The sequence below is a fragment of the Prenolepis imparis genome, unplaced genomic scaffold (assembly GCF_030444845.1).
Source record: "Prenolepis imparis isolate NDT839.2.m4 unplaced genomic scaffold, iyPreImpa1.0 SCAF_1, whole genome shotgun sequence".
Lineage (NCBI taxonomy): Eukaryota > Metazoa > Arthropoda > Insecta > Hymenoptera > Formicidae > Prenolepis > Prenolepis imparis.
In genome coordinates, this window is record NW_028141159.1 from 6,948,679 (window position 1) to 6,962,110 (window position 13,432).

General features: G+C 29.8%; 3 protein-coding genes across 3 annotated transcripts; 2 read left to right on the forward strand and 1 right to left on the reverse strand.

Moving 5' to 3' along the window:
- Positions 1 to 1,481: 1,481 nt before the first annotated feature.
- On the forward strand, positions 1,482 to 2,952 carry LOC145944131 (uncharacterized). Its single transcript, XM_083052266.1, has 3 exons — positions 1,482 to 1,928; positions 2,183 to 2,381; positions 2,475 to 2,952. The coding sequence occupies exons 1-3, from the start codon at positions 1,744 to 1,746 to the stop codon at positions 2,517 to 2,519; spliced, it is 429 nt and encodes a 142-aa protein (XP_082908392.1). The 5' UTR covers positions 1,482 to 1,743; the 3' UTR covers positions 2,520 to 2,952.
- An 874-nt stretch (positions 2,953 to 3,826) lies between these two features.
- Positions 3,827 to 8,816, forward strand: LOC145944120 (uncharacterized). Its single transcript, XM_083052239.1, has 5 exons — positions 3,827 to 4,233; positions 6,841 to 6,975; positions 7,109 to 7,362; positions 7,523 to 7,753; positions 8,138 to 8,816. Exons 1-5 carry the CDS (start codon positions 4,152 to 4,154, stop codon positions 8,606 to 8,608), a joined length of 1,173 nt encoding a protein of 390 aa, XP_082908365.1. The 5' UTR covers positions 3,827 to 4,151; the 3' UTR covers positions 8,609 to 8,816.
- LOC145944124 (adipose-secreted signaling protein) lies at positions 8,761 to 11,258 on the reverse strand. The gene is made up of 4 exons (XM_083052253.1): positions 11,077 to 11,258; positions 10,092 to 10,209; positions 9,664 to 9,852; positions 8,761 to 9,391 (listed from the first exon to the last, which is right to left on the reverse strand). The coding sequence occupies exons 1-4, from the start codon at positions 11,087 to 11,089 to the stop codon at positions 9,193 to 9,195; spliced, it is 519 nt and encodes a 172-aa protein (XP_082908379.1). The 5' UTR covers positions 11,090 to 11,258; the 3' UTR covers positions 8,761 to 9,192.
- Between the last annotated feature and the right edge of the window lie 2,174 nt (positions 11,259 to 13,432).

The following is a 13,432-nucleotide window of genomic DNA, read 5'->3' on the forward strand; positions in this document are numbered from 1 at the left end:
TCTACATTAATTAACGAAACAGGTAACATTTTTTATTTCAAATATATTATTAATCTTGAGCAAAATTTTATTCACAATTCAAAATATTAAAAATAATGATAGCTACATTCCAATAATAATATCGTTATTAAATATGCAGAACTTCTGTCATTTTTTAAAATGTATACATATATATAAAGAATTCAGAAGTTTTCTATCAGAAAACTTGACAGATAAATATCTCTAATATTTAGAGAGTAAAACTCATTTTACATGAAATTATAAAGATCGTCACAAAATTCTTAAAATTTTCATATATTTAATTTAATATTTTCTTCACGCTGAGGATTGCCCAGACTTTGCATTGAAAATCGAGATCGCATTAAACTTAATCGATTAGATCAAGAAGAGCAAGATTTTTTCATTCTAATTGACTGAGTTCTATGTAATTTTAATTTATATGTCATCTTATGCAGATTTTAATACCAATAATTAAATTAGGCAAGCTTGTTGATATTATCTCTCACTGCTGTGATGTAGAAACTATACACTACGTTAAGTTGGCAAGCTTGTTCACAACGGTGGTCACTTTCCCTAGACATAAGAATATATAGAGCCTTTTGGGAGAGATGATAATCTCTCTTTCTCCGCTAGGAAAGGGGAGATGGTACATTAACTTCGGTAATTCTTACACAAACATGAGCATATATGAGCCAAAGCCGGTTAGATGAACCAGTTAAAATTAGCAGAGTGGCCAATAGATTCAATATAAATAGAGATTAAGAAAACCAACCATTTATGTCCATTTCACCTAACCGGACTTGATATAATTGGCCTTTATTGAAGTCAGCGTCTTGATATAAGTAAATATAAGAGGCTTGTTCTTTAACGTTCTACACTAGTTCACTTTCTTCTCTTTCTTTCTAATACTTAAATATATATATCTGTCTTTTTCAGTGTACACACTAGTGCAGAAAGTTCAGCTATCAAGAACAAGAATATTCCTATGTCTATTTCGATTCCCCTTATGTTATCCTCCCTTGTCTTCATAGTAGGCAGCTAATCCTACGTCTAGATATTCTTATATCTATGACTTTCCCTGTTAGGTTAAGTTAGATTAAGTTAGTGTAAGTTAGGTTTCTAATGCATATATATATACAATCGTGCACATATTCACACGATGGTTTGCTCTGTTATTATACAAAAGTGATTATCGTCGTTTAATGCAGAACGGGGATTTCTGTAGTTAATCTGTTGAACGTATATCGTACTGATAAATGACACGATGTTGTTCTTTAACGTTCTACACTAGTTCACTTTCTTCTCTTTCTTTCTAATACTTAAATATATCTGTCTTTTTCAGTGTACACTAGTGCAGAAAGTTCAGCTATCAAGAACAAGAATATTCCTATGTCTATTTCGATTCCCCTTATGTTATCCTCCCTTGTCTTCATAGTAGGCAGCTAATCCTACATCTAGATATTCTTATATCTATGACTTTCCCTGTTAGGTTAAGTTAGATTAAGTTAGTGTAAGTTAGGTTTCTAATACATATATATACAATCGTGTACATATTCACACGATGGTTTGCTCTGTTATTATACAAAAGTGATTATCGTCGTTTAATGCAGAACGGGGATTTCTGTAGTTAATCTGTTGAACGTATATCGTACTGATAAATGACACGATGTTGCAAAATTACAGAACAGTGATGAGAACGAGCGACAGGTATACTCGTCGTAAGTGTATCGCTTAAGTTTCGTAATGACGTATCCCGGGTTAGTACTCCTTGTCGGAGTTGGAATTGGACTAGCGACGTTTCTGTATTATGTGTTCAACGATAATCGCGAGGAGGGCCAGCAACAATCGTATTCTAGAAATGGGAGACCGCCGGAGGATCGCTCTTATGAAGATCGCTCTTGGACGATATCGTCTCATAAGGCTGAAAAGTATCCATCTTAATATATACATGCATATATGTATCGTTATTTGCGTTCAACATTATCATCTAACTTCTCTTGATATTTTTACTTTCTATTTCTTATATATATGATTATTTTTTGCTTGTATTTTTTGACAATAAAATCCATAAATATAGCAAAAAAATTATCATTCTTTTATCTATTAGTAGAATGGTAGGATTACGATATTGGTAAAAGCATGTTACATATAGCATTCTTCTATAAAACATATTTAATTTTAGCACGACATTCAATAGAAGGAGTTCATCAAACTCTATAAAAAGTAAAGATGGAAGGGAACCTACAACGAGTAAAGATGATATAAGCTATTGTTCAATCTGCCAATACGCATTAATTGAATCGGATGTAACACAATTGCGTCCTTGTAAACATAATTTTCACAAAGATTGCATTAATGAATTGAGAAAATATGATCCTGGGGTAAAATTTTCAAAACTACTAACAAAGCACTAACACAGATATAATCCTTTGGATTATACACAGATATTTATAACTGTGCTCTTTATGTTGCAGGCTTCTTGCCCTAATTGCAGACGAAAGATCAGACAAGCAATATAAATTCGTCATAAACGTACAATCAGCTTGTACAGCATTGCGTGATAAATATTAATTGTTATATGGCTATTTTTTTTTATTACAATTATATAATATATGTTCGAAAGTAACACATGAAATATCTCGATTTATATCTCATCAAGATATTTTCGAAATTACTAGATTATATATTTCGTAGAACGAAGAAAAAAATAAGTTTTCTTTATAAAGATTATACAGTCATGTATAATACAGTCATGTATATAAGTGACTCCTGGTTGTAAGATTTTTAATTTATAAGCAAAGTAAATCATTATCCGCCCAATTCTCGAGCGAGTAAAAATCTAAAATTTTATCTGATGTAGAAATAAAACATTTCGCAGCGCTTAAGCTTAATAAAAAATCGATTACTCTTATTCTTATTTCGCTCGATGAATCGCTGGTTGAAGATTTTTGATATAGTTCTTTATAAATAAATTTGTGCTTCGATTATAAATAAGTGATTAGTCCTGAACAACTTGTAACTTATTTATATATACATATGTATAACCTGGAGTCTTTTATATTCAGGTTTCTTTTTTTTTGTTAATATTATTTTAAATTTATACACAGCTTATGTATTATTTAACTATTATATAAGGAACAAACGATTACAGAGTAATAAGCAAAAATTGGGATATTATTCTAAGTCTTTCCGGGATCAAACTGAAAAGTTCTTAATTATTTTTCTTTTAACGAATAATTGAAGATTTTCAGTCTTAAGTTATGATATCTCGATAATTATTTGTTGACGAAAAAAATTAAGAATTTTTTGACTCGGTATATATAGTATCAGGGATATGTTGTTAGAATAATGCTCCAACTTTTGTTTACATTCTGTACATAAATGCACAAATATAGAGTTTATGATATGAACAAAAGATTTGTGATTGCAAGATCTGAGTACTTTCTAACAAAAAACTATTCAAGTGTGATTTTTTTCTATTTTTATTGTCTTTAATACAATAGAATAACCTTGTAGCATTAAATTGCGATTTAATGAGATTATCTATATGCTTATTGTTAGCTTGATGGTACAAATTTAAATTACACATTTACTTAGAAATCAGTAAATTATACCTGCAAAATAATAATACAGTAGTTGGCAGCGTTTTATGTGTAAGAAATTAGTTTTATTTATCTTTAATAAAATAATAGATCACATAAATATATTGTACCAATATCTGACAGTGTTGTGTATGAATAATTAATATAATAATACGCTACTCTCTCTTTCTTTCTATTGTTCCGCTTTCCTTTTCGTTCGCCATAAATTAATTTGGGGATCTCTCTTTCGTAATATCTCTCAAGTACCGTGCGTCTGGTTACGGATGTACGTACATAGTATACACACCTCCTGCATTACGAAGCGGTACATGCGTGCGACTGCAACGTTTGTCTAGTGAGTGGCGCGGAAAGTCGCGCGAGGTAGTCGCGCTTTAGTCAGTTATCCAGAAAGTGCTTCGATGCCGAAGAGAACTATCTCTCTCTCTTGCGTTATTGCTTCTTCGTATAGGTACTAATTGCAAATCAGGAATGCGGAAGTAAGTGAAGAAGTACGCGGATCGGTGATTATGAATCACGTTTCTTCTATCAAAATGCATCGATGGGACGAATATGACTGGATTATTATTCGTTATACTGATCTTGACTCATGCGGTCGCGGGATTGCGGCTACCCGCGGCCAATGAAAAACGAGGTATGTATCTCATTGAATGAGATATGTATATATATCGATATTAGCTTCGAGTATATTGAAATGAAAATTTAAACAAATCTGTTGTCTTTATTTTGTGTGTGTGTGTGTGTGTGTGTGTGTGTATGTGTGTGTGTGCGCGTGTATAAAAAATAATATATTTCTTCCATGAGTTTTCATACACGAGTTGCATGCAATTTATTCGAAATTCAAGTGCACTTTAATTGGCTGAATTAATCGCGTGATTTATCAATATGTGAAGCAATATCGATTCTTGATCGATTCTCTCTCTCAAATTATTCGCTTTTTTGATTTTTTGATGATTTGACTATTATTGATGATTATTATTGATTATGATTAGTATCAGTACTACGCGATTAATTCCCAGTGAGAAATAATCATTAAAAAGACGTCGAATCAATGACTTTTCAACCAAAGAGATCGGTTGATGTAGACGTCTAAAATTTGGTTGATGTAGACGTTTTTGTGTCCTTCAAATTTAACCTTTTTAAGACGTTTATGAAAACGTCCATTAGCCATTCATAAGAGATTCAAAAAACGTTTAAAAGACGTCTATTAGTAGCTTATTAGAGTCATTTTAAACATTTATTTCAATAAGATAGAATATAAAAGTTTAAAGTACACTCGACAACGGAAGAATGCCTTAATAAATGAATTTACGTGCATATCAATATATATATATATATATATATATATATATATATACGTAAATTCATTTGTTAAGGTATTTTTCTGATGTCGAGTATACCTTAAATTAAAATTTTATATTTAACATTTTATATTTTATTCAATAAATTATAAGCATGATTTTGAGAAATAAGTTTAATAAAATAGAATTTATGACAATATATATATATATATATATATATATATATATATATTACTAAACATATATATACATATGAAAGTTTAAAGAAAGAGAACAACAAGTTTTACAGCAAGTTATACAATATAATGTTTGTAAAATTTTTTTGCTCTCTTGTGAAACGAATTATAAGAGAAAGAGACGATTATTAACCACGCTCTTTTTTTCTCTATTTTTCTCTTTTATTTCTTCGCGTATCTCTATATTTTTGCTTATATATTATAGCTATATATGTCTATCTTATATTATTGCTTGCGCTACTATTCGAAAATATATAAAGAACTATATAATATATTATTATATTTTTATTTTGTTTTTTATTTCATTATTTTTATATAATATTATTAATTATTTAATTATTATTTAATTTTAAACTGTTTTATATCATGATATAAGTTATAAATTTATAGATAAATATTTCTATGTAATATCAATATAGAAAAAAATTTTCGATAATTTTTTAGTTGAAAAATAGTTTAAACTGAATTTCACAACCATAAATGATATAACTGTTTAATAGTCGTCTTTCCGACATGTCATTTTTTACTGATAACACTTGCAATTATATAAAAAGAAAAAATGTCGTTTATCGAATTTGTGTAAGCAGCAGAAAATGCAATAAAAAATAAAATTGAGTTTCTTTTTTGAGATGTGTATGAGATGTTAAATATAATATAAATTAACTACAGTGTGTGCTAAGATTGCACAATACGATCGTAAAATATAGCGCGGGACTATGAAACGCGTTCTTACTCATTGTCAGTCGTTAAAAGACATTGTAATAGTGAAATTTACTTAAGATTTTAAAAACGAGTGTTATAAACTCGAAACACAAGAGGTTGCTACACCTTCTGCGAAACATTCGCATTTGTTCCGCGTATGCGAATAAACAGGTTGTACAGAGTTCAATATTGGTTGTCCCATTTCTGGACCGGTTCCACCATGGAAAGAAACAAAATAAGTTAAAGCGGATTAAAACGGGTTGCGCATTAATTTTCGATTTCGCCTGTATATACTTCGTATCCTTAAAGATTGACAACTTAAGAGCGTATACTAGAATTATTTAATATACACTAATTAATAAAATCAATTAAATAATTTTGCTAATTACCACGTGTTTAATTACCACGACGATCTGATATATTTTAAGCAATTCATTCGAATATAAGAGATTACATCATTGAAAGGCTTTTCTATTTCCATAAAGCAGTTAACCGCAGACCGTCTGAGTTTGCGATTAAATGTGATTTTATTGTACATTCCGTACATGCGTAATCTTTTTGCTGCTTTCATCGTTGTATAACAAGATGAGTTATACAAGAACACACGAGCGAGGCTGTTTAACCGCCGAGGTTCGCATAATGGGGTTACGAGAATCTCATGCTGACCTACGTGCCCGTTTCTCGTGATATAGCGAAGTTGAGTATGTAGTCTCGAACCGAGAGTTAGAGGTGCACTCGATCTTTGGCATACATGTACATACACATATGTATATGTGCGTATATATACGTGCACGCGGTTGAGTATGTTGTGTATTGCATCGAACGTGTACTCTGGTAAATAATTAGTAAAGATCTATAAAAGACATCTCACCGATTATCTTCATTTTAAGATTATTTTTTTAGGGGTGGAATCTTGAGTAATTTATACAGTAAACTCCTTCTGCATGATAGATATTATAATATTAGATATTCATTTAATAATTAAGTATTTTCTTGCTTCAGTGAGAAGATTAATACGTGATTGGGCGCCCTTAGTATGGCTCGCGCCAGGAGAACGATTCTTACCCCTTGGTGTAACCGAATTTCTCGATAACGTACAGTCGGATCAATATTATCTTCGTACTAGAATAGACGTAGGTAAATGTTCAAACTAGTTGTGACATGCGGAAATAAATAAAAACTGCTCAAACACAAAGTATGAATATATACGTGAGAAAAAGTATTACAAAATATCGCTGTTTCGAATCAATGTTTCGAATTTTTTAAACAGAATCCTTATTGAAGAATCAATCGTCTTTCATATATGGTCGAAAACCCGCTGGAACTGTGCCCGTCTATGCTCTTGTGAAAAACTGTGTTTCCAGAGATGCGTGGCTACGCATAACGAGAACTAAACGGACATCGAAAAGCGAACAGAATACTTTAACGCTGCTACAGGACTCTGGACTCTTGTCTCAACGACAATCTAACGATGACAATGATCTAAGAACACAGATACTTATACTGCAAGAACGAATGCGACAGGTATAATATACGAAGATAAGTGCGATTTTTTTTTACATTGCTTCTTTCGAAAAAATTCCAAATATTTTTATTTTACAAAGAAAACTCTAAGAAATTCGTTATCGTTATATATTCTTAAATATAAAATTCCTCTTTTCCTTTTACGTCAAATTAATCTCAGACGAAAACAGAGTCGCGATTCGAAAAAGTCAGAGAGAAAAATGGAAAAGTGCACTTTCACGTGACCTATTGGATGTTCTACCCATTTAGCGAGGGAAAAATGATCTGTGTACTAGATCTTGGATTTTTCGGTAGCTGGCCGATACCTACCATGAATGGAGTGTGCATTGGCACACTCAAAGAATATGGCAGTCACATTGGAGATTGGGAACATATGAGTCTTTATTTTAAGGTAAACTATTTTCTTCAAGATTCAAATAAACTTTCCTGCTTGTTTGCTTTTACTGCCTAATTAAAATAAAATCTATTGTGCAATATACACAAGTATCCTACACACAAAAAAATAAAAAATATAATAGACGTGACAAATTATACATTGATGTAAGATAAAAAATTTTAAGTATTGAACATTTGTATAAATTTGGGGAAGTTTAAAATCATATTTATACATACATAACGTGTATCAATCATCATAAAAACTGTATTTAATCTAGTGAGACAAATAGTATCAGAGCGATATTGGAAAAGAAATTTTAAGAATTTTGTTCGTAATTATTTACCTATATTCATAGGTATATATATACACATCTACATACAGATATCGCGTCATTTTTAGGATAACGAATATCCTCTAGCGATGTATGTATCGGCCCATGACACTGGTGCATTTTATCGATATGATCCGCGAAATGGTACTTTTGTCTACGAAAGTCAAGAGACAAGAAAGAGTCTCTTCCAGAAGCCAACATTTCCTGAAAAAGTTTATACCGCCGATGGCTCGCATCCCATTTTATTCAGTGCGCGCGGTTCTCATGGACTCTGGACAGCTCCTGGGAAGCACAAATTCGTTCGTGTACCGCGTCTGTATGATGAAAGTGGATTTGGGACTGCTTGGCCGACGTGGAAAAAATTGGAATTGCTTCTGGAAGAGGACAATGAGCCTTTACCAGGCTGGATGACTTTTAAAGGCAAATGGGGTAATCCCAGCAGTAAATGTCATCCACTAGCGAAATTAGGTTTTAATATTTGTGAATTTGTAGACGGTCCAACCGGAATCCCTATGAAAAAATTCAATTTTCAATGTTAAATTTTGCTGACACTAAATACACGTAATGAATAAGAACTGACAATTCATGTTGATGTTGGCTTAAATTTATAAACGCGAATACGATAATGTATGTGTAAATGATAAATTGGTGAGACTTTGACGAGGATGCCAAATGTTATTTATAAGCAATAAAACAATTTTATCTTTTACTTTATTCGAATAATTATATAATCTTTATTTTCTTTTACGAATACATAATTAAAAAATGATTTAGTACCTTATTAAATGTGCTCATTTAGCGAAAGTTTCGTTGAAAATTGACAGTCGATATAAAACGATAACTAAATACAATTTGCTCGTTATAATCTGTGGATATATAATTAGCAGATAATGAGTGGTGTCATAGCTTTTGCAAGTATTTCGCGCGTGACGCATGCTTAAAAGAGTAACAGTAGGTAAATCATCTTATTTAGCACAACATTCCATTTGTCTTTCACGATTGTGTTATCCGCTCTATTCTGGAATGCTATGTAATTACGCCGATTATTCGTTTGTCCGAACTTTTGGTACTCGGCAAAGCTTAAATATATATATCATCGAGAACTCGACGACAGCAAGCAGATTTACTCAGAAACCTCATCTTCGTCCACTCCTTCTATAGCAATACTACGTATACCATTTCTTAATAATGGTGTGCCCTTATCCTTTGCCAAAACACGTGCGTTTAATAGAATTTTCAATGGTGCACTCGACGAACAACACATTATTTGGACTTCTTCCTTTAATATTTTTTCTTTATATGCCAGCAACTCTATCTTCAATCTGATAAAAGAATCAATTATTTTAATATTTTATACGTCCACATCAATTTTAGAAAAAGATGATAATTAAGCATAAAAAAAATACAATAAGTAATCACGGACAAACAAGAGCCAAGCGCGGATTTATGTCGCGGATTATATCTATTCAATCTAAATAAAATATAAAATGACGATAAATGAATATTTTCCATTTTAGGATCATTTTTAGCGGTAAATGATATTTTATGATTAGTTTTAAAATTTTATTTTCTGAAAAAAATATAAATTTTATACCTTAAACCGTCTTTTTCTTGTGCGAGTTCGACAATGTGACAGTTTGGATTGTGATTTCCTGCAATTATTGCCGGAACTGCCACTTCTTTTTCCGGATCTTTCTTTTCCGGATCTACCACTTCTTTTTCCGGATCTTTCTTTTCCGAAATGATACATGTGTTCCATGGTACTGAGAATTCTATATGATATCTGCAATAAATGTACATTCATACATATATGTTTAATATGTCATGTATATTCACATATACATATATATTCATTGTTGTTCTTCTTTTTTTTACATATTTTTATATATATTGACGAAAATATAAAAAAAAATGTGAAAATCATGATAAAAATTATTTAAATCTTAGCATTCGAGATAATAACTGTTAAACTGAAAAAAGTATCAACTATATATAATTTGTAAGTTTTATACAGTGAATAACCTATGATATAATTGCAAGAATCCTAAGTGAGCATCAATGTGACCATGTCTCTGTGGTTGTATCATAATATTGTTATCCTTTCCAAATCCACTTCCGCCACTAAAGTGTACATGATGCTCTGAAAGTATAAGAACTAATTAAACTAACAATAAGAGAGAAGAAATTTTTTAAAATAAATACAAATATATATGTAAAATATCGAGACACTAGTAACTTTTGAGTAATTAAGGATTTAAATTAACCACTTTTATACACAAATTAAATTTTAATAATAAAAATAGATAAAGATAAATTAATTAATTTCAAATAGATTTTACTTTCGCAGAGAAGTTAGATTTAGACTTGATTGAAAAGCTGTATAATTAAAAATTAAAAAATTATGAAAGGATGTTAAAAATAATAATCTTCTTCAAAATTTATATGGACGAAAATCTACTCCAAATTGACTAAAAATGTTCTGAGTCATTTTTAATACAAATTAACACAGAAAAAGGTTTAAATAGAAAATTAATAACTACTTAACACGGAAAAAGAATAATATTATTAGTAATCATTAGATTTGTTTTAATAACTTCTACATTATTATAAAATAAAAAAATGATATCTATATATATTTTTAAAAAAATAAAATAATCTTTAGATTTTATTAAAATATAAGTTTCTATTATTGAAATTTGTTGTCTGTTAAGCGCCTGTTAATTTTATAATTATATAATAGCCATTAATTTTATAATAATATATATTTTTCAGGTGTGAGATAAACCTCTTATATCTCTATATATTAAATAATGATCAATGAACAAAAACTCACTATCTCTTTGCTATATAATTTAGTCTTTAAATATAATATGCACTACAAAGTACAATTTGTTTTAAAGAAAAATATTTTACGAATGTGCTTTTAAATACATATTTACATATTGCAAAAAATTGGAAACGAATTAATAAAATAATATTTTATTACGAGAGAAAAACAAGTAAATACCTTTATCTCCCATGTTTCATAAAATAGTCTAGCAAAGTTGATGGTGGTACTTTCATACTGATCGCGTAAACTATATAAGATAATGAAATCAATTCATAACAACTCTCAACTTAATGTTAGGTTCAAGTTTAGGTTAGACTTTGATGAGCTGGTTAGAGGCACTGGAGGCACAGTATTAGAGGCCTAACTTCGAATCGATTATGGTGTAAATACAAAGTTACGACGGAAATATGGTGGCGACCTCTCATGGCAAGAAAAGCCATGAATTACAGATTCATATTTTTCGTGCAAAAAATAAATAAAAGAGAAAATCGCATTTTAATTATGATATTCCTAATCAGCAGCATCGTCTTCTTTTGGCTGTAAAGTTATTTTTTGGAAAAAAATGGTCCCAAATAAAAATTCGAAAGCTAATAATAAACGACATACAACTGACTGCAGATCAGGTGTAACTGCCACCGAATTTGTATTGGCTTTATTATAAATTTTTAAGAGCCAAATTGCAAAATCAGTTGCAAATCAAAAACTCTGCTGACAAAATTCTTACAATGTAAGGACAAGTTTCATAAAATAATATAAATTTTTTGAGATGTAGAACGAAAAGTATAAATATCACTAGGTTTGTGTCTAAGGTGCAGCTAACACCAGAACATAGGGAATATTCCGTGGTAGTGAACTGAGCACGAGACAAAAAGAGATGTTTGGGTTGTCCAGCTCCCCAATATCAACTCAAGAGTTTGTCCATTTCTCCTATCGATCCATAATGGCTACCAACTCTAAGAAATAAACTCTCAGCTTTTGTGACTAAATCACAGACAAAGAATATATAGATTGCGTGTAAGGAAGCTAAACATAACAATAATATAAATAATAATATTATTAGCAAACCATAGACATAAAAATATCTTTTTCTTTTTCTTTCTTTTTATATTAGAAATAAAGATATAATTTCCTCCACTATAAAATGAAACGAATCTTCGTTCTTTATTTGGACTGTTCCCAATAGCAATATTCAATAGCGAATCAATAATAATCAATGTTTTGTAAATTTCCGCACAATAGATTTCATATGCATTTATGCAATTCTGGAATATTTTCGCGATAATTTAATCGGTATTTATCATTTTTTCAATGTATGAAATTAAAATTTATGCTAAAGAAACGTGTTTTTTCCCATTGTTGATAAAATATTACTCTTCATTGAAAAACAAATGGATACAACAATTTTTATATAAATGTGATTACAAACGAGTGCATTTACGAATATTGAAATACATGCGTTTTTATCTTTGTTATTAATATTAATATTAGTATAATAATAGGAGACTATTTAATGAGAAATAAATGTTTGATGTATACTATTTAATTAATTTTCTATATAATAATAATCCTATATAAAAATCATATAACTTGACTTTAAAGAATGTATCATCGTTAAATTGTTATCAAAATCATTGATTTCAGAAACCACTAAGAAAACTTGGATTTAAGTCATCAATTTGTAATGGGATTTCTAAATTTTTAACATGGCATAGATATTTTCAATATGGTACCCTAAGAGAGAGAACCGACGAGAGGTAAGGTCTCCGCGATGAAGATCCTTTCTTGATTCTATGGCGGTACGAATCACACATTCACTAGCGTGTATATATACTTGAGGGACAACAATAAGGACCCCTCGACAACAATTCTTCTTCGCATCCAAGGGTGTAGAAAGAATGCGGAGAATTCACAATGGCATTTAACAGATTTTATTTATAGCACAAAATGTAAACAAAATTTATAATTTTTCCTATAAATTTTGTTCAGTAAATATTTAACGCGATACAATGTTTTTGTATATAATAAAATATATAAAAAAAAGTATAATAAACAATATGTCTAATTAAAAACAAAATAAATTATTCAATGTTTAGCGAATTTTAATTTTAAATGAATCGAATTAATGCGCGCAATTTATATAACAATTAATACATATGTTGTAATATAAATTTAAGCTAAATATTTTCTGGCTTTTTTTGCATTTCAAATTAATTTTGATGATTAGGCCAACATCGCATATAAAGTCTAATGTTTCTTTAAAAGATATAATTTATCTTAATTTTGATCAAACCTATTTATGTAAATTAATTTAATTTTATCATTTTACATCAAATTTTATTCAAGAAGACAGAATATATACAAGATAGAATACAAGATAGAATACTACAAGAAGACTTTTTTTTAATTTTAAATGAGTAGAAAATATTGCATTTTGCTTCTATGGCAACTCAAATATTTATTAATTTAATAAATAGATATATTCATATCTTAAGCAATCAATTTTCGTTGATCTTCACACTTTCAATGACATCTT